Raw genomic sequence first — 22,632 nt, 5'->3', positions numbered from 1 at the left:
CCCTTCATTGGCAGGCAGACTCTTAACCACTGCACCACCAGGGAAGTCCTTTCTCTTTGTCTTTAATTTTTGTCAGTTTGATTACTATGTGTCTCACCGTGTTCCTCCTTGGGTTTATCCTGTATGGGACTCTCTGCACTTCCTGGACTTGAGTGACTGTTTCCTTTCCCATGTTAGGGAGGTTTTCAGCTATTATCTCTTTGAATATTTTCTCAGGCCCTTTTTCTCTCTCTTCTCCTTCTGGAACCCTCATAATGCGAATGTTGGTGTGTTTAATGTTGTCCCAGAGGTCTGTTAAACCGTCCTCATTTCTTTTTATTCTGTTTTCTTTATTCTGTTCCATGGCAGTCATTTCTACCATTCTGTCTTCCAGCTCACTTATCCATTCTTCTTCCTCATTTATTCTGCTTTTAATTCCTTTTACTGTATTTTTTCATTTTAATTATTATATTGTTCATCTCTGTTTGTTCTTTATATGTTCTAGCTCTTTGTTAAACATTTCTTGTATTTTCTTGGTCCATGACTCCATTCTTTTTCTGAGATCTTTGATCATTTACTATTATTACTCTGAATTATTTTTCAGGTAGATTGCCTATTTCTACTTCATTACTTGTTCATTTGGGGTTTTATCTTGTTCCTTTATCTGGAATATATTCCTCTGCCATCTCATTTTGTCTAACCTTCTGTGATTGTGGTTTCCATTTCGGAGGTTATAGCTCGTCTTGCTTCTGGTATCTGTCCCCTTATGGGTGGAGCTGGGTCTTATCCCTCTGGTGGGCAGGGCCGTGTCAAGGGGTGTGTTTAGAGATGGCTGTGGACTCAGGAAGATTTTAGGCAGCCTGTCTGCTGAAGGATGGGGCTCTTTTCCCACCCTATTGGTTGTTTGGCCTGAAGTGTCCCAGCACTGGAGCCTACAGGCTATTGGGTGGGGCCAGGTCTTGGTGTCAAAATCGTGGCCCCCAGGAGAGCTCACGCCAATGAGTACTCCCTGGTACCTCCACCACCAGTGTCCTTGTCCCCACAGTGAGCCATAGCTGCCCCTGCCTCCCCAGGAGACCCTCCAAGAGCAGCAGGTGGGTCTGGCCCGGGCTCCTATGAAGTCACTGCTTTTTCTCTGGGTCCCAGTGCACACAAGTCCTTGTGTGCACACTCCAAGTGTGGAGTTTCTGTTTCCCCCAGTCCTGTGGAGTTCCTGTGATCAAGCCCCACTTGCCTTCAAAGCCCAATGCTCAGGATTCTCCTCCTCCTTCCAATGCCAGACACCCAGGCTGGGGAGCCTGATGTGGGGCTCAGAACTCTTACTCCTGTGGGAGAACCTCTGCAATATAATTATTTTCCAGTTGGTGCGTTGCCCACCCAGCAGGTATGGGATTTGATTTTATTGCAAATGGGCCTCTCCTACTGTCTCGTTGTAGCTTCTTGTCTTTGGATGTAGAACATCTTTTCTGGCAGGTTCCAGTCATTTTTATTGGTGGTTGTTCAGCAGTTAGTTGTGATTTTGTTGTTTTCATGGAAGGAGGTGAGCTCAAGTCCTTCTACTCCAACATCTTACATTAAAAGAAAACTTGACAAATACATGTTGAACAAAAAGCAAATGCTCTCAAAGGTAAGTTTTTTACTCCAACAAAATAAAATTCAATTCATCAATCCAAAAAAGCCAAGAACAAACAAACAAATGTGACCCAACTAAACTTAAAAGCTTTTGCATGGCAAAGAAAACTACTGACTGAACGAAAAGACAACCTAAGGAATGGGAGAAAATATTTGCAAATGATATGACTAACAAGGGGTTAATATCCAAATATGTAAACAGCTCATACAACTCAGTATCAACAAAACAATAATCCAATCAGAAAATCTGCAGAAGACTTGAATAGACATTTTTTCCAAAGAAGACATACGGATGGATAACAGGCACATGAAAAGATGCTCAACATTGCTAATTATTAGAGAGATACAAATCAAAACCACAATTAGGTATCACCTCAGACCTTTCAGAATGGCTGTCATCAAAAAGTCTACAAACAACAAATGTTGGAGAGGATGTGGAGAAAAGGGAACACTTGTACACTTGGTGGAATGTAAATTGGTGCTGCCACTGTGGAAGAGATTCCTTAAAAAACTAAAAATAGAACTACCATATGATCCAGCAATCCCACTCTTAGGTATATATCCAGAAAAAATTAAAACACTAATTTGAAAAGATACATGCTTCCCAATGTTCAGACTAGCACTATGTACAATAGCTAAGACATGGAAGCAGTCTAAGTGCCCATCAACAGATGACTGGATAAATAAGAGGTGGTATGTGTGTGTGTGTGTGTGTGTGTGTGTGTGTGTGTGTATGTGTGTATATATATATATAATGCAATATTACTCAGCCATAAAAAAGAATGAAATACTGCCATTTGCAGCAATGTGGATGGACCTAGAGAATATTATGCTTAGTGAAATAAGTTAGACAGAGAAGAGAAATACTACATGATATCACTTATATGTGGAATCTAAAAACTAATAAAATGAATATATATACAAAATAGAAACAGACTCACAGATATAGAAAACAAACTGTGGTGACCAAAGTGGGGAGGAAGCAGGGAGGGACAAATTAGGGATGTAGGATTAACAAATACAAATTACTATATATAAAATAGATAAGCAACAAGGTTATACTTGGGAGTTATACCCATTATCTTGTAATAATCTATAATGGAATAGCACAGGGAATTATACTCATTATCTTATAACAACCTATTCTGGAATATAATCTGCAAAAATATTGAATCACTATGCTGTACACCTGAAACTAACACAATATTATAAATCAACTATACTTCAATAAAAGGGGGAATTTGGTAGTACTTATATATTTCTTGATGAAAAAAAAACCCAGTAAAACCACTATAAATGTGGCATAGCTTATAGCATTGTAAGGATATTTTATTTCATTTCCTATACAAGAAACCTCCTTTAAGGAATAAAGTAAAAAAGAAAACCACCATCTGGATTTTCCTATAGGTTTGTGGTGATTATTAGTGCAAGAAAATGTAAAAATACCTGGAAAGAATCCCTGTATGTTACATGTCATCAAGTGAAACGTTTGAAAATAGTGACTCAGGGCATGGAAAATCTATTTCCTTAATTAAAAACAATTATTTTAATTAGTGTAAAGTCATATGTGAAAGTTCTAAAAATTATTTATAATTCATAACATACTGAACATACTCATTAAGATACCTAATTCTTTAAGTCTTATAAGGAATGAGACCATTTCCTTTAGCTGTAGGTCATTATTCATAGACAAGTAGGCAAAATAACAACAGAGAATATTTGTCAAGAGTATATAGTGTTTTTATGTTCTACAAAAAAAAATTTTATGTTCAATATTCAAATATTTTCTGATTTTAATAAAATACATTTTTATAACTGAACTCCTTCCAATATTAAAGATAGCTCAGTACTTTTTGTACTTAAAGGGTGAGATATAGGCCTTCTGGATAAATCACTACATTTTGGTCTAATTTTCCCCATACACTTATTATACCTCTTAGACAAACTAAGCTTAGCTGTACCCCAATTGACAATAAGATTTAAATCTTCTGGAAGCAAAGTATTTGGTCTCGTGTTGTCCTCTCTTATTTTATTACCAAGAGTCTTCTTTGAATTGTGGTTAACACGTTTACAGTCTTTGTTTATCTTCTGGCTTTGACTGGCATGGTGTTTTTTACTGATACATGGCGTTTCCGCTCCAGTTGGATATATAATATTCTTGTGATCAATAGAAGGAAAAAAAGTTTGAGATGATATTTTTCCAAAGGATCCAGTGGGTAAATCTTGGAGATAGTTGGGGAAATGTTGGCTAATTTTATATTCATAGATTGATTTTCTTAAATTTGAATCATCTACTTTGACAGAATACAGATCATCTATTGTTATATTCTGATAAGTATCTATTGGACTTTGAGGTGCATTCAACTTTTCAGAATTACGCTGAGGTATGATAGGTAAAATTCCAAGTCCATTCTGTTTTAATACTAATCCAGTACCAGGAATAAAAAGTTCTGGTTCTTCCTGTTTTGACAGATGAATGATGTTTGTGTTTGAAACAGATTGATGTGCATGTCCATTCACTGCTCTATCTTTCCAGATTAAAGGGTTATATATAACTTGTCCATCAACAGGGCATGCATTGCACTTGTGGAGTAACCAACTGTCAATACATTTCCTATGAAACTTAAAAAAAAGTTATAAGTTAATCAGAGATATATTATCTTGTTTATAATGTATACTATCTATGTAAAATTTCCCCACTTTCATTATCGTGTTACTTTTAACACTGTTTCGTAATATTGGAAGGTAATAAAATTCATCAAGTTTTATGGAAATATTTTGAAGTTCTCTTAAAAATGTAATTGGTTAGAGACTGATCTTCATTTTCCACATTAAAATGAAAAGCCTTCTATGGATGTCATTTTTTCAATTTCATTAAAAACTCACTACTTATTCAAGCCATTAATTTCACTGTTGCTTTCTAATGAATGAAAATTATTAATAAAAATGTCATAGCCAACTAGAGTTGAAAATTGATATGATGATGGTAAGACATAATGTGACAAATCACCTTCTAGGGAAGAAAACAAATTATGAGTCATTATAAGTAAGGGTGACTTTAAAGCTATAAAAGTTTATTTATTAAAACAACTTTATCTCAGAAAAAACCTGGTTACCACTACATAGTGATTCAGCAACTTTAGACTGATTCCAGTAAGTTCATTTGAAATAATAATAAACTATGTCAAATTAAGCATTTCTGTTTCATCTAAAAAATCATAAAAATAACATTAAAAAGTTAGTATTCTATAAGCCTTTTCCTTTTACAGGTAACTAAAGTAGATAAAAGAATCTAACGTAAAGTGCCATTTTATCTTTCCTCAATAGTTTATACACAAATGAATCCTAATTAATAGGAATCCATCCTTGGGGGGCAGAGCTGCCTTCTCAATAGTCTCTGCTCTAGCTTTCTGCACACACTGTTCAATTTGAACATCTCTGCTCATAATTCAACTAAAAAGTAAAAGGAGAGACTTAAATTGCCACTTCATTTGTGAAAACTGGCCCTACAGGGAAAGTCAAACTAAAATGATGTGACTTCTACCTTGTGAGTACATGGTAGCAATCTTGTATGCTGACCAGGACAAAATGCCTTCAAACAAAGTCGACACTGGTAGCCTGGAGCAAGCAGCTTACTATTTTTTGTGATCAGTAAGAGAGGCAGTGACCTTACCACGTGTTTTGGTGTGTAAACTTGGCTAAATGAGAATAAACAGAGAGACATGAATGGTCATATGTGATCGTAGATAAGGAAGTAATCAATAGTACAGGTAATAACCTCCAAATAAATAATGCAAATGAACCCAGTGCTTTCTAGAACTGAAGATAATAAATCTTGTACATTATAAAGTTACAAAATCTATTGTATTGATCTTGAACAAGATGGATCCAACTTCAACATCAACTTCATAAGGAACAAAATTTAATTTAGTCATTTCAAATAAAAATACTAACCTGAATTTTTTTGATTTGCACTTTTTAACATCAGTGAAACCAGAACATAATTTTGAGAACGATATACTCAAATTATTTGCACTTTTTAACATCAATGAACCATATACTCAAATTATTTGCACTTTTTAGCATCAATGAAACCAGAACATAATTTTGAGAACCATATACTCAAATTATTTCAGACTGAGCCAACACACAGGCTTGTGTTTAGAAAAATACAACCCAATTCACTCTGTCATCTGGTAGGAAGTAAGATGCGTGGTAAACCATATTAAATATTCCAGGCTACTATTATAAACTGGTAGGTCATAATCTATGAGGAGACTTATTTCACTTGGGGTATATGCTTATTACTTCTGTATTGTTAGACCATGTTAATGAACTCTAAAGATACAAACCCCATTTTTGTACCAAAAGTACCAACAAACATAACTAAGATTACACAATGTAAATTTGATGCCACTAGCAACTGATAAAACACGTAAAACAAATATTTAAAAACAAAATCTTGGTTAAAAGGTTAGATGCATTCCTATTATTCAAAAGTCATTCAGAATAAAGTTCAAATATATTCTTTAGACAACTTTATACTTCTCATTACTCTTCAGATAAACTGTCATAATGCTACAAAAATTGCTTTTACCAAGGTCATTTAATTGTCAACTAAAAAAAATCTGCGTGTTTCTATTATTTCAGGTTGTTAATCACTTTTTAAAAAAAATCTTGAAACTCTCTCCTTTTATTTATTCCATTTTCTCTGCCTAGAATGTCCTTCTACCCCTAATATTCTCTTGTCTCCCCCTACAATATCTCCTAAACAATTAGTTATACAATTTATCATTCTAATAGGTTGAAGTGTGATACCCAGCCAGGGCCAAGGGAAATGGAGATGGAGAGCCTTTGTATAGGCTCCTTTCATACCCACAAAGCATTTTATGATCCACAAGAGTTGTGGTCTCTGAAGTGTGTGGAGCACCCACAGGGCATGGGCTAGATATCCACTGGGTTGGATAGAAATCTATCTATCTATCTAACTACTATATATATGTGGGATAGAAATACATATATACACACATATATATGTATAAACAAGCACAATTTTTGTTTGGTTAATTCATTGAAATGGTCCTTTAAAAAATATTTCAATTTTATCCCATCCTATTAAAATGAGCTTTGTATATATTTTATAGTGTACCTAATATGTTAATTATACACAGTGCATTTAATTTTCTTTAATTGATACGAAGTATGGCAAAAGGTCTGGACGACTGTCCACTAGTCAGGGTTTTGAAATACAACCAATCCCCTTAGCACTCTCCTTCCCTGGGGGTGGAATAGAGGGCAATAAGGAAAGAAAGACTTCCTTCCCATAGAGGTCATTTACTTCAAAGCAAATCTCAAAGCTCCCTGTATTTTTTCTTTACATAACATGTATCAGTTTTAATTTTACATTTATTTAGATGATCACTTAATTGCTGAGGAAACTAGATATCCCTAATACCTAGTACAATCTCTGGTAGAATTAATAATAATAATAGACAGCATTATTTGAATATTTACTGTGTATATTAATTCATCTCATATGCACAACATTACTATGAGACTGGTTTTATAATTATCCCCATTTTAAAGATAAAAATGTGGCAAGGAGATGTGAAGTAACTAGCCCAAAAGTTGCATAGCCAACTTATGGTTGTACTAGGATTGGATTTAAGCATTCTGACTCCAGAGCCTTGCTCTTCACTTGAATACTATGTCACCTAGTATATATCATAAGTACTCAATACATATTTATTGAATAAAGAAATGAATAAAACTTATCTGAACTGAAAAATTGTTTAAATATCCTAAGAAATATAAATTTCACTGAGAATCTCACCCTTGCTTTTCTTGAAAATGTGGCATCTTTTCTATCTCATCTTTAATATCTATATATTTTACAGTTTCATCTGATCTTTTTTCCAACGATCTCCATTTTTGATTTCTCTTCTGTAATAGGTAAAAGGTGAATGTTACTTTGTAAATTGTGGAAGCTTTTATCTTGTGCATTAAATCAGTAGGCTGTGTATCAATAACATAATAATGTAAATAAAGACTAATCATTTTAAAAGATAGCTTTTTAACACATTAAAGAATTTGCAAATTATTAGTGAGTCTAATATACTGTTGCACAGCTACTATAACAGTTACTTTTTAAGGTAAAAATATTTATCTATTAATCAATAATGGTAATTGTGGATGTTTTATCTTGTGTAGTAAATAGAAGGTAGCATTATTATTCAACATCAGGAGATACTTATTTACTTGTTAGATTCAAATGATAGCAATAAAATTCCATGATGTAAGAAATTTTAAAACTGTAAATGGTTGTCAGTAGCATTATAAGTCATTTTGTAGTGTTGAGATCTTTTTTTAAAATGAATTTTCAAGCTTGATGGCTGTAATTTCTGTCCTTAAGATTTATGTATGATATCATTACATATTTGTTATTGTGTTGGATTTTATAAATTACCAATGTAAGAATTGATTGCTTATAAATCCTTATGAAAAAGAGTTCTCCAAAAATTATGGTCTTTGGTTTTTATTCAAACACAGTCAGCTCTATTCCAGAGAGTTACCTATTCTTAGATTTTACTTAGATTTACAATAGGAAAATACAAACACTATATGAAATTCAAGATGGATACTGTACCTCACGAAATGTAAATGAGTGAGAAAGATGGCAGCAGCTATCAAAACAATTCTGGCATAAGTGATATTCTATACATTTGGTACACCTAAAAATGCAAAACACCAAAACATACAAGAAAAAATCCAATTATTTTGATTGTTTTTGGTGAAAAATTCTGGCCAAGATTTCCTGGGAACTATGCAGATATGACAAGGCCCATCTTAAATCTCACCCCATATTAGCTTCCTGTTGCTACTGAAACAAATTACAACAAATTTAGCAGCTTAAACAACACTTTATTATCTTACGGTTTTGTAAGTCAGAAGTCTGACATGGGTCTCAATGGGTTTAAAATCAAGGGGTCCACAGAATGGCATTTCTTTTTGGAGGCTATAGAGATCTGTTTCTTTGCCCTTTCTTCTAGAGGCTGCCCACATTCCTTAGCTTAGCTTGTGGCACTTTCCTCCATCTTCAAAGCAAGCAATGCAGCCTCTCTCTGTGCCTTTCTTCCATATTCACATATCCCTTTGACTCTCTTCTTTGCTGCCCTCTTCCACTTTTAAGAACTCTTGTGATTATACACTGAGCCCAGGCAATCCAAGATAACCTCCTTATTTCAAGGTCAGGTGATTAGCATCCTGAATTTCATCTGCAACCTTAATCCCCCTACAACATGTAACCTAAAATACAGATTCTGGGCATGGGGATGTGGATATATTTGGGAGGGCATTATTTTGCCTACCACATATCCCTACCATGATGTCTTCCTGGAATGCTTTATCTTTCATTTATCTCTTTTTCTAAGTTCCTTTAGGATGTACAGCCTATTGGACATTCTACCATTTGATTACCCAGTGTTTTCCTATTATTTCATGAATGCTAGAGTTATACTTAGCAGAATACTTCTTGAAAACAGGAATTGCACTATATTCCTTCTCTGTCCTCACAAAATAGAAAAAGGTATATGTATAAAAAGTTTGCAATAAAAATCATTGATATACTAAAAAAACTTCATTTTCCACAAAGCTCAATCTAAACATGTATCACTTATAAAAATTTTGCCACAAGCAGAGAATTTTAATTTACTTTCAGCAATATTCACCAAAAATAACATTTCAAGCAAATAAAGTTATTTTCTTACTCAAGTTATCAAAGAATTAGAAGACTATTTCTAAGAGAACTCTGGGAAAATATATCCTTCAGACATCTTAGAAGCAGCAAGTATTAATTTATTCATTATTATTGTTTATACAAACAGGGAAGATTCTTAATAATTAACATCAACCAATCAAAGCAATGGTGCAGTTTATTCAATACATCAAATTGTGCTGGGCTTCAAAAAGTTAAGTAGCTCTATATTTTAATATATATATATATATATGATAGTTTTGGAATTAACTTCTTAAAAGGTAAGTAGCTATATTATGAAACTTTAATGAAGAGGAACTGAAAAGCTTTCTAGTTTACCTTATCTCCTACTCAAACCATTACTAAAACTAACAGAAATAGTTTTTTCAGGCTAACGGCTGAAATGCTAGCATTTGAGGGAGTGGCAGGAGATATGGATGTGAATAATTGTGAGCCAAATGCATAGAGAAGTTATTCTGAAAGGAGAGTGCAGAGCAGCAGGCAGGAAGCAGAACAGTGGAGAATGCCTGTATTGAGGGGTAGTAGGAAGAATCACCCTTGGGGAGAGAAAGCAGTCAGAGGGACAGAGGAGAGCACTGTCATTAACAAAATACTTAAAAGCAAGATTTGAGATAATTTACCAAAGCCACCCACGCATTAACAATTTGAGGAATACATCACTATAAAAACTGAAAATTTTACACCGTGGCTTTCACCTGTCCTTGTCACCCCCAGCTGTTCTTCCCAACCCACCTTTCCACACGTTACCTTAGTCCCTTATTGTTCTTACCCACCCCTTTTGAAAAAATTCAGATTGCCCCAAAAATGGCTGCTAATGCCAAATATCAAGTCTTTCCTTTTTCTAGAACTCTCTTTAACCAACATTCCTGAAACTAGCTGAACACCTCCTGCTAAACTTTATAAAAATTCTGCCCTTCTTCCTCAAGTGAGCTTTCTCAGCCTTGCTGTTTTCAATAAAGACTTTTGCTAGTGGTGCTCTAGTTGATTTACTTCTATGTGACACATTGAGAAAACAAAGGACTAAAACAGTTTAAAGGAGAAAGGTATCATTCACCTTTGGGGGTGATTAAAAACAGTTTTATGGTTTTATGAGAGGGTTTTAAAAATATTAATTAGACTCATCATAATGTAATTCCAGGAAGACTGAAAAGTAAACTGATGCATTTTAGAAAAAATTTTAACAAAGACTGAAGCAAAATATCTTCTTCTTAACATACAGTTAAGATTTCAATTAAGAAAGCACAATATCCCAAGCATAGCAATTAATTGATGTTTTATTGTGGAATTGTGGGAAAGTTTGAGGAATACACAAAAAGTAATGAAAATTTCTTTCTCTAATAAGTATCTTGTTGTTGTTAAGGTATAAGATGTGAAAGAAAACAAAACACGCATCATTGCAGTTTGGAGTTGGGGAACTCAAGTTCAGTTGATCTAGTCAATATCCCTCTGGCTCAGTCCTAGGAGTTTTTGGCAATGACCTCATTGGTGGTTCAAAGAAAGTTACAGGGGGTGAGAGGTCTATCTAGCAGGGCTCTGAGCTTGGAAACTCATTTAGGCCAAACTACCAAGCCTGTGTTCAGAGCTTCCAAGAAAGGATGCTACTTCAGACTCTCAATCTAGACTGGAATGCAAAGCCAATACTCTGTGTGAGTAAAGAAAATAAAACTACTGAAATTCTTAAGGTACTGGGCTGACACAGATCACTAGTCTGAAAATCCTAAATACGTAGCCATCTTTAAGGCTAACACACTATATAAAGGAGGAAAAGAAGAAGGCTAAATGACTAGTACTCTAATGTTCAAAGTTTCCTAAAATTAAAAAAAAAGTTAGACTACAAATTTATAATATTACTGATTGATACTTACTTATAACACTTCCCCTCAACTGGAAACTGTCGACAGTTATTACAGGGAATTCCAAGGTGTTTGTCTAGTCGCTCTTTCTCAGCTGTAGCCACAAGTTTGCTAGAGTTTTTGAATTCCTCTAAAATAAGTTTTAATGGTGCAAAGTCTTTCCTACACAAGGGACATTTCAACATGGAAGTGTGTGATACCTTATCCTGATAATTAGCTAAGATCTTCATGCATTTTATATGAACACTATTGCCACAGCCAAACCTGTTAGAAATAAAATCCAAGTTTACCATTTGTGTACAGCAAAGTTATACATATATATATATATATATATATAAAAAATGTTTTCTGTGCTACCATCTTTATTTCCTATAAAAATAGATTCTGAACTGATTATCCAGATATAGCTTGATTACACACATAAACACTATTTTATCTATCTAATCTAATCTATCATATTTAATTTAGTACATCAGAATTCCAAACAAAATCTTTCCCATTTCAATGAAATGATGGTAAAAGATTTTGCATCATTATAATATTTTTCATTTTTAAAGTGAGAATGCATATAGTCTTAACAAAAAGGAAAAGTATAACAATAATTATTATTTTTAAATAAAAAGCATCACTGAGAGCAGGGGTGTCACCTTATTTTTCTAGAAATCACACAATATGAATGTGGTTGTATCCAATAAATATCTGCTGAGAGAAATAATATTTTGGGAAATAGTAACTTTAAAATATGCAAAAGAAGCAGCTATGTGAAAAAAATACAATGTGGATGAAAATTTTGGTAAATAATCAGGAAAAAAAAAGAACTGAAAAGTTCAATACCAAATGGTTACCCAAATTTTCCAAGTCCAAATTTACAGTGCCTTTGAAGCATAGTTAAGTACAATACTCTCAATAAACATTTATGTATAAGTGATATTTTGAATTATTTAGTTTTAAAGATAAAATTTAGAAAAGCTGAAGAGAATTTTTATCACTTTAAAGTAAAATAATCTTCACTTTCAGAAAAACTGTTTGTAACTACTCTAAGCCGTGGCATTTATTCATGTGTATAGAACAGAAACATGAAAATTATCTACTTTAATAACTTAAAGTGAAAAAGTAAATAAAGTGGAGTTCTTTTTTAACTTTCACCCTTTAAAATGTAGCCCAGAAATATTTAGAGTTAGAACAGGACCTCTCACAACATGTTAGGAAATAAAAGGTGGCCAATTAAGTATAATTGTTTAAATATGTATTATTTTTCTATCAACATGTTTCATAACATATTACAAATATATTAAATTAGAATTTTTTCCTAAGTTTCTAGAATCCAAAGAAAAATCATGTCACCTGCAAAAGGTGACAGGAACCTTTTTCTCTAAAAGTACTTCTTGACAAATAGAGCATATATCATCTGAACTAATTTCCTTCTGTTTAATGTAACCATCTTCTTCAATCTGTGCATTTTCATTGTTCCTTCCTTGTTGGGGAGTTTGAACTCGATGTATCCCTCGAAGCAAGTCGCTGATTTCTCTTTCCACAAGACCTAATTGCAAAGCAGCTAACGATAAATTCCAAAGTATTAAAATTCAGTGGCAAATTGGAGACAAAGAAACAACTTAGGCAGAAAATTAGCATTTTTTCCCCAAATATCAGAAAGTTTGGTTGAATTATTACACTGACATTTACCACTTATCGTATTCCTTTCAGAGCCAAAAGGTCAGAAAAGAGTCATTTATAAAAAGAATAGAAGTTATCTCTTGTTTTCCTGTTACTGAAAAGAGTCAGTGTAACCAGTGCATTATAAAGGTTCAGATTAATTATAAGACAGTGTTCCTCCTTGGATTGGTGCTATAATCATCTCTTACATTTTGATCTGTTCTCTTGTTCATAAACAAATATTTATTATCATACAGGAGTATTAAAAGAAATGGGCATAAATACAGAAAGGAGAAGAGAGATTCGAGTGGTTAGTGTAATTAACATTTGTTAGATGAATAAATTAGTAAATAGATAATGAGAGAGCAAGACACAGTTGCGCCTATTTTCCTTAGTTTTACGTCTCTACAAGTGTCTCGGTAGCCACATTCTTCATAGATTTGGTCAGTATTCCTCAGGACAATCTGTTAGGAACTATATTGCCTATACATTTGGGATACACAGTTTGAATTCTGAATTTTCTCCATCCTGCTGTCCTTCTAAGAAATGGTGTACTAAGTGCATATAGTTTTGATCCAGGCATCTTAGATTCCCTTTTTCTCTGGCCCATTCTCATGCCCCTCCTCTTTCCCTCTTCTTAACATAATTTAAATGCCAGTTGTTATTGGTCCCCTTAAGTTCTATTCATTTTATATATTCTTTAACACAGAGATTAAAAAATCATTTGTAAGATAATGAAAAGCTCCATTTTCCCTAAAAAGATTACCAATTAAACATTAACAATACTGAAAACATCACAGTTACATTTCAATACAGAAATCTCTGTTCCTTGTCTGAGGTGGCATGGCAGGTGGAATGTCGGAGGATATCATACTTTAATTAACCATTACTTTGGAGGATGAGGGTTATTTGTCACAGAGACACAGCAAAATCTGCTCCCTAAAAAAATGAGGAGGAAAATGAAGAACAAAAGATTGTGCTTTGGGGGATAAAGATTCTCTAGAGCAGCAGAAATACTGAAACATAAAATTTCATAAGAGGAGTTGGCTACAAACTGTTCTTTGTGGTATAACATGAATTGGAGAATAAAAGGGAGAAACAAACTCTTCTGAAATTAATTTGGAAAAATTAATGTATGAGACTATAAAAGAATATTCTTTCATAAAGGAGAGCAAGACAGCTAACCTTATCAGATATCATAATGTATTATAAAAAAACAAAACTCACTATAAAAATTATGAAACAAGGATGAAAAGCACTATTTAATAGCTGTTATTGAGATCACTAGGTAGAAATATGGAGAAAATTTAATTACTTCAAACCAAATACCAACCTCCAATTTATATCAATACAACTACACATGGATGCTATAAAGAAGAATAAAAATAAAATAGAAAAGCTAGCAGAAAAAAAAAATCTCTAAAATACTATGGAAGATAGACAACTTTCAAAGTATCAAAACAATACATATAAAAAGTAAAAATGGTCAGATTTAGCAACACACAAAAATCCATATACATATATATAAAAAAAATTTAATGAAACCATATAAAAAAGAATTATGACATTAGAAAAACATTTGCAAAGAGGGGTAATCCCTATATTTAGGAAGAGTGTGTAGTTTTATCCCAATAAATAAATAGCCAAAGTTTAATTTACACATGAAGTACAAATATTAAAGTCAACAGATGTTCAATTTCATTAATATCAAAAGAAAATGAGTTAAAATCAAAATGAGGTGCAGACACAGAATAAATCTAAATAAAAGGTAATAAATAAATAGAATGTTACATCTTGTTTGCCTTATGATATTTTCTCTTTTTATTTGAAAAAGTTATTTCAGGGCATTTTAGATTCTAAGGGTATGTTAGATGTATGGAAGAATGAAAACTATTTTCTAACTTAATTTACTAGGAATGAATAGATTACTATGAACTTTGTATCTGTTATTTTTTCCCACTTTGTGTGACTTAGTCTTTTTTTCTAATATTATAGAAATATTATTAGCTTTTCAAAATATTTCCATGTATCTTTATTTTCTTTGGAGACTTAAATATGCTGTTAATGTCTTCCATTTTATGCTTAAGTAATATGGTTAAATATGCCTAAAACATGAATCCAAAAAGCAAAGCTAGCAGAAAATTGATATACTGCTGAAATAATAAATCAGCAAAAGTATTGCTATAAAGCAATACCTATGGGTGACAGACATAAAAATATTAATACTTAAAAAAAGGAAAAAAAACTCGAACTCACAGATACAGAGAACAGATTGATGGTTGCCAGATGTTGGGCCAGGGGACGGCTAGGAGGTAGGAGAAATGGCTGAAGGTGGTCAAAAGGTACAGACTTCCACTTATAAAATAAGTAAGTCATGGGGACATAATGTACAGTATGGTGACTATAGTTAATAGTACTCTGCTGCATATTTGAAGGTTGCTAAAAGAATAAATCTTAAAAATTCTCATCTCAAGAAAAAAAAATTGTAACTATGTGTGGTAGTGGATGTTAACTGGATTAATTGTGTTGATCATTTTGCAATATATACTTACACTGAATCATTATGTTGTACACCCAAAACTAATATAATGTTATATGTCAATTATATCTCAGTAAAAAAATAATAGTTTTACTGCAAGATCCAGTTAATGAGACTTCAGGCTACAGAAATAATTGAGAGGAGAAAAAGTTTCATTTACAAAGAATATAACAGGTAGTCAGAAGTAAATTAAATGCCTCAAATGGAAGAATGTTAAATAAATTATGATATACCATACACTAACATGGTATATCATAGTTTATTTAACATTCACTGATGACTTGAATGAGAGAGACTACATAGCACTGAAATAAAGTAACAGTGTGTGACAAAAGCAGAACACAGAATTCCCACAGACTATTAGGTATACATAAATACAAGGTCAAAAAAGAAAATAGAAAATAAAAAGTTTATTATATCTTTGTGGTGGGGATTTAAAAAATTTTCCTAAAATGCAGTTTTTATTTTATCCATAAATATTTAATTGAGAAAAGGACAAGATGGCATTTACTAGACATTGTATTTAGGAAAAAACATTAGGTAATAAAGCTAGGTTTTACTGGGAAGCATTTGTTGGGTGATGGAAAATAATATTCAGTGTTCAAAAACTGACATCTTTATAAAAAATTCCTATGTAATCATCTTTATAGGTCTTCAAAAATAAAAGAGAGTCTCAGGTTTCTTGTATGCAACACTAGGGCACAAATAATTGTTTCCAGATTTGTTTTAGAAAAGAATCTATGAATGATGTTCAAAATGTTTCTACTTCAATACCTTCTTCTCCACATTTATGTACACACTTTACATAATATTATTGAATAATTGTTGATAGCTTTCTTTGAATTACTTTAATTTTCAAACTTTCATTTAAATGATAAATTTCAACATTTTTGAGACTTATACTTTCTTTGAATATTTGTGCACAAAGGATTTTCTCAATGTTGAGTAGCTAAACCGTCTTTTAAATATGAGGTATAAAAAATATTTTATTTTAGTAGGAAATATAATTTTTCAAAAATAATATATAGGATCAAATTTAAACAAAAAATTTCCTACTAAATTTCCTAATAAAATAGGGATATTTATAATAAGAATAAGATGTGGTTTCTGCCTTCAAGAGCACAAAGGATAATATGATAAAAGTATTAGATTGATCCATATGAAATTGCTATTTTTGTAGATGAAAAAATATTGGCAATTCATATGATTCAATTTATTAAAAAAATCACCTAGTAGAATTCCTGACTAATAGGCAGTACAATAAATATTTGTTGAATGTAATTGGGTAGAGCTGCACTGTTCAATATGGTAACCATCAGCCATATGTGGCTGCTGAGCACCTGAAATGTGGATAGTGTGACTGAAAATTGAATTTTAAATTTTGTCTTATTTAAATTTAAATGGAAAACAGATAATCTATAGTTTCTGGAAAATTTACGTTTATAACAATTTGGGTATTATATGAATTTATTTTTCAACTGAATATTTTACGATGTCTAAATGCAGATCAAGCATTTCCAATGAAAATATAGTGTCTGAGGTGAGATGCATTGTAAATGTAAAATACACACTAGATTTTGAAGGCAGTATGAAAAAACATTAAAATATCATAATTTTTATATTGATTACATGCTGACATGATATTTTGATGTATTGGGTTAAATTAAAATATGTTATTAAAACTAATTTTCCTGTTTATTTTTACTTTCTATAATATGTTAGCAGAAAATTACATATGTGGTTCACATTATATTTCTGTTGGGTAGCCCTAGTATAGAAGCTTGTGAAAATGATATGGAAAATAGTGTAGATAATAACTAAGACTTTGAAGAGATATGACCATTTAACTTCAGGTGTATACAATGGAGAAATAGAGAAGAAAACAATATCCATGAACTCATCCAACCTAATTATTGTGTATGAAGGGATTGGGAGAGAGGATGAAGTACAGAGTAGGTGACATTTCAGAAAGAACCTTTTGTCTACAATGTGAAGGAGAAAGCAACAAAGTGCAGATGCTGGAAATGGAGGCTACAAAGAACAGTACTAAGGGCTGATGAAGGTTGAACAAAGGTAAGAATGAGGATGGGGAAGAAAAATCACTGTTGAGAAGTAGGTAGGATGTAACATAAACAGGATTTGCTTATGAGAGAAGAGGATGAGAAAGGAAAAAGCCAAGGTTTCTAGCTTTGGAGACTAAAGTAAAAGGAAAGCCAATATGTGAGATAGGGAATACAACAGGAGAGCACATACCGGGGGGAATTTACTATTCCAAATGCCTGCGGGACCTCCAAAATTGTGGTGCTCAGAAGGCAGCTGGAAATACTGGTCTGCTGATGAGATGTGGAAATCACTGTTACAGAGGTAACAGGTGGAGACAGAAAATATGAGATGTTTCTAAGAAAATGGGTAGAGAGAAGAATACAAAAGAAAAATCCCTATGAAACACTAATATTAATTTATTATCTAGTAGGACTTTTAAATGTCAACTGTGCTTGTACTTATATAATAGTTGCCTAAACAGAACCAATAACCTGAATTGAATTGAAAAAAAATTGAAGACTGATTATCACTTTAATTCTTTATGAATATTATAAACATTTATTAATAAATGTTAAATGCCTTTGCAGTTCTTAGATGAATCTAGTATAGGTTAAATAAATCTTTGCAGGAAACATTTCCATAATGATAGCATCTTTATTATAAAATGTATAAATCGAAATAACCTGTGATAGAATTATTTTTCTTTCTCTTTTATTTTTGAGGACTCTAGAATTTAATTTTAAATTAAATTTCAAATTGAAAATTATAAAAAATGTCATATGCCTGACTTTAAACTCAATGTAGGTACTGACATAAAAACTATTTAACTGTAAAATACATATATTTTTTGCATTAAAAACTTGTCATTAAACATTTTTAAATGAAATTATATATCATGTCAACTATTTCTGGGACCTGAAAAATTACATTTGTCATTTTTCTCATAATTAAAATAAATTTAGATACAGAAACTACTGTGAATTCTTGCTTAGAATTCATGAGGGAAAGTTTTTCTACTGAAAACCTGGCCATTATTTCACCTCATTTTTATTAAGTGCTTTTTAATGTGAAATGGCATATAAAGTTACATTTTTTTGGTAAATAGGAAGAAAAATGTTCCAACTGTCTTAAATGTAACAAACTGTGTTACAGTTTTCAGACTGTCTGGACAATAACTGTCTAAATTTAGAATATGTCTAAATAAACAATTATTAAATTCGTTAGCTTCAAAGCAGTAAAAACACGCAAATGCAACTTACATTCATGATTCCTTGGAAGCCTGAATTTTTTCAACAAGACCCTAATATTCAGAAGTAGAAAAACAAAATAAAACATTTATTTCTGACATAACCTCAAAAGGTATTATTAATTTTAGAATAGGAATGGCATTACAGAATTTATATTGCTGAAAGTATTAGGGATAAACTTAAAATTCTCATCAGTTTTCTGTTACAAGAGTCGTTAAATTTTTGTTTTAAAATAAGCATATGTGTAAAAAGTATGATACATGGAAACCAAAGACATTTGCAGTAAAGAGATTTGTCGGAGAGAGTCCATTTATTTCTTTATGACATAGAGTAGCTCACAAAGAGAGGTTAGTGAGGGAATCTAAGTATTCACAGCACTCTTTTTAAACTTCCCTGGAAGTTTCTTACTCCTGGACATGGAGGAATTTTCTGGATAGAGTAACAAATGACTGTTTTCCTATACATACCACTTTAACGTATGACAGAAAAATACTTTCAAATATCACCAATTAAAATGGAATATGACTTTTTTTTAAAAAGTGGGAAATATATATTAAATTCTTACTTAAATATATTAAATATACTTTAGTATGTTAAATACTTGGATTATATTTCCATTAAGTTTATGGTAAATATACTGTAAAAAATAAGTTACATTACATAAACATCAGAACAGAATGCCCTTGCTCTGAGGAAGCTGGCATAAAATAAAAATGGAAAAAACCTATTTTATGTATAATAATAAAACTAAATTGCAAATTCTGAAGGGACCATATTTTATATTTTTATGCTAACTAGAGCAAATAACTTGTGTTAGTAGATGCTCAATAAAAACTGATCAAGACAACAAAAAACTTGGTAAATAAAAGCATTAAAAAGAACAGCTATATGTATATATACTGTTTTCTAACCTATAAAGAAAAGCATTAGAAATATGATACACACTTTTCTTAATTTCTTGTTTGATTTTTTTCTCTTAAAATATTAATTACAAACTTTCTATAATAATATAATTAGTGATTTGTTGGTATAAGTATAGTAGGTAAACAAATGAGTTGATGTGGGTTTAAATTACATGGAAGGAATTTTTTTGTTTTTCATTTCTGGGATCACCTACAAACAGGATCTGACTCTAGAGGAAAAATTTTAGATTTGACAGAAGTAATCTTCAGCAGAGTCCTATTTTAATCTTAAAAGATTCAGAGTCAAATGCTTATTGAAAAGGAAAATAGTAAAATTTTAAAATATCATAATGAACCATGCAATTATCATCAGTGGTGTGAACAGGGGAGATTTTTTGTTTTATTGTTACATTTCACCTTTGTACATAATGAAAATCTAAACATTGACTTTTTTCTTATTAAAAACAATAACATTCCAAACATATAGAGGTGGTAGTATGCTTTCCTCACTTTAATTTTTAAACCTCGCTTAATTTTTAAACCTCACTTAATTTTGGGGATGAAATAAAATATCCAAAACGATATTGACAAGCTACAACCATTTTACCTTTAAGTTCTCCCAACACCAAATTTCTTTAATCTTGCAGTACTCAAGCCATGAAAAAGGCAAAACATGTAATATACCAAGATGTTCCTTTGTGGAAGATCTTCATTATAATGTCACTTACCAGCATATATGCTTACAAAGTTCCCCTCCTTTCAGAAATATGGAACAATTACAAACATGAGGATTTCCTAGAGAAACCTTCAAAAGAAAAATGGAAAAATGCATACTTAAAAAAAAGTTCCAGTCAGTTTTTAGAGTTATAGAGTAAAATTAATAGATAATTGGATTAAAAGAGATTTCAAGAGATATTTTAGTTTAGGTGACTCCAAAAGGTTGAACATAGTCTACTGGAACATCTTAATTCTTGACACAAGTCTAATTTTTCACTTCCTTATTCTTTGCCTTGTTCAACAAATTGCATTGTCAGCTAAGACTGTTTTTAAGAGACCTACATTCAGGCAAGTGAAAAGAAATCTAATTTTAAAAACTTGAAAAAAAATCTATAAATTTTTAACTGAAAGGAAATTCTACTTTGCAATAGAGCTAAAGACCTTTTGTAAAGTAGTTCTTCTGGGGTTTTTGTTTTGTGCGTTTCAATTGGTGAGTTTACTTTATTTAATTTTATTCAAGAAAACGAATTTTATTCACCAAGTCTATACTGGTTTAAACTATTTATTAAATGCCCTAAGGGTTATAAAGTGAAAAAAGGACGTCTGACATAAGCAGCATGACACTAAATTAAAAATTTTCAAGTCAACTCCAGGGAGGTAGAGTGGTGGCTGACTTTTGAGTGGTGAGAGTAGGATATACGAATATGAAATATCTGTGGTCTTTCAGCAAAATTAAAAAGAATTTTTATTCATTAAGACATTTCCAAGGAATCACCATTTAAGCCATACTTCAAAAGGGTCTTGTTATAGCTTCAGACTGACTAAAAAGTAAAGAAAACCTGATTTTATTTATTTAGCAAATATATACGGCTTGTAAACAGATTGTACAATTTTCATTTCGTTTGAATTACAGGGTTAGTGACTGCTAACGGATCTGAGAACGCACGTAAATGCAAACCATATATTCAGATAAAATGTCTCCCGTTTTTAAGTCCAGAGATCAAAGGCCATAATCTTAGGAGAGTTGGATGCAATTTGGAGTCCTAACCTCCAATAATGGAACTTTTCTAACAAATACTGTTTCAATCTGCAGTGTGCACATATTTAGAGTCTGGAACACTCGCGGGTGGGGTTCGGCAGCAAGTGGCTACATACAAGGTGGGCGTGGGGGTACCGCGCGGGTCGGCCTGGCAGGGAGCCAAGGCGGGTTTGGGGGGGTAGTTACTCGGAAATCCCTGTTTTCCGGCTCTTCCTCTCTCAGTAGGAAGGAGGTGGGGCCCATCTCTCGTAGGAGGTAGATGCTGCTGCTCAGCGCCTGGTCTTGTTGCCAGTTGAGGCGGTCGCTAAAGTGTCTTCGCCTTTCAGAGGCCTTACAGCCTCCGCGAAGCATCTTGTCTGGGTAGGGGCGAAGGCAGCCTCTCCGCTTTCTGAGTCGCCCGCCGGTCTCCATGACAACCGCGTGCCCGCCGGTTGCCTTGGAGACGGCGGTTGAGTCGCAGTGTCCCAGAGTGCCTTGCGCGGAGGTTTGTTTCCGCTGCTCGCCCCCGCCTCCACTCCTTCCTGAAGCGACAATCCTGACTGTAGAGTGTTTCTAATACCCAACTGGCTGATTTAAAAGCTGGTGGCCAAAGTCGTCGCTGTCAAATCTCTCGCGTTCCTTCTGCTGGTTCCTCGCAGGCGGGGGCTTGTGAATTCTGTGTTAGGATAGTCGCACAACCCCCCGGTTACACTTTGGGCTCTGGATGCTGAAATGATCCTGTGATGATTCATCATTTTTATCCGAAAGCCCAGAGTGACTGTTGACATTCAACAGTGTTCCAAAAACATTTTCCGATTGCATACTAGGTGCATAATCTGAATGAAGCGCTGGGGGAAGATCAATGATGTGGAAGACAGGATTTTAACCTGGGAAGTTAGACTCTTAAGTAGGGATGTGTGTGTTGGTGGGGGGATGGTCTTTAAACGAGGGGAGCATCTTTAAGTTGCATGTTTGTGTAGGGATGGGTGTTTGGGGTGGGGTGCGGAATCCATTGCCTCTATGCCCTCTAAATTTACAAATCCCAATTTAAGGAATAAGCTGTGCAATGTTGACTCAATAGTTCAAATTGTCTATGAGCTTTGTTACTACGTTCTAGGGGGAGAGCTGTAATACAGTATGAGTCAAGTAAAGAAGCCATATTACTGGAATATCTCTTTCAGAAATTGAAATCAGGAAATAGCCAGTTGGTGGCGAAAATATAAAGCTGGGGGATATTTGTCCCATTTTATCATGGGAGGAACTCACAACTAGATT

At 33.0% G+C, this 22,632-nt stretch overlaps 1 protein-coding gene across 1 annotated transcript; it reads right to left on the bottom strand.

Moving 5' to 3' along the window:
- Positions 1-3,420: 3,420 nt before the first annotated feature.
- On the bottom strand, positions 3,421-21,729 carry ZSWIM2 (zinc finger SWIM-type containing 2). Its single transcript, XM_060151392.1, has 9 exons — positions 21,565-21,729; positions 20,351-20,427; positions 18,733-18,773; positions 12,583-12,793; positions 11,251-11,502; positions 8,258-8,342; positions 7,445-7,554; positions 5,156-5,309; positions 3,421-4,233 (listed from the first exon to the last, which is right to left on the bottom strand). The coding sequence occupies exons 1-9, from the start codon at positions 21,727-21,729 to the stop codon at positions 3,421-3,423; spliced, it is 1,908 nt and encodes a 635-aa protein (XP_060007375.1).
- Positions 21,730-22,632: the final 903 nt, after the last annotated feature.

Source organism: Lagenorhynchus albirostris, chromosome 6 (assembly GCF_949774975.1).
Source record: "Lagenorhynchus albirostris chromosome 6, mLagAlb1.1, whole genome shotgun sequence".
NCBI lineage: Eukaryota > Metazoa > Chordata > Mammalia > Artiodactyla > Delphinidae > Lagenorhynchus > Lagenorhynchus albirostris.
Note: the sequence above shows the minus strand (reverse complement) of the source record. Positions and strands in the feature narration are given on the sequence as shown.

Excerpts from the sequence above, each read along its gene's own strand:
- ZSWIM2 (XM_060151392.1), bottom strand. The coding sequence starts at position 21,729 with ATGCTTCGCGGAGGCTGTAAGGCCTCTGAAAGGCGAAGACACTTTAGC. Across the intron at positions 7,555-8,257 it reads ACTCATTTACATTTCGTGAG|AAGAGAAATCAAAAATGGAG; the intron begins GTACAGTATCCA and ends TACCTATTACAG. Across the intron at positions 5,310-7,444 it reads CATTTTCAAGAAAAGCAAGG|CCAAGTTTACACACCAAAAC; the intron begins GTGAGATTCTCA and ends ATTCTCATTTAG.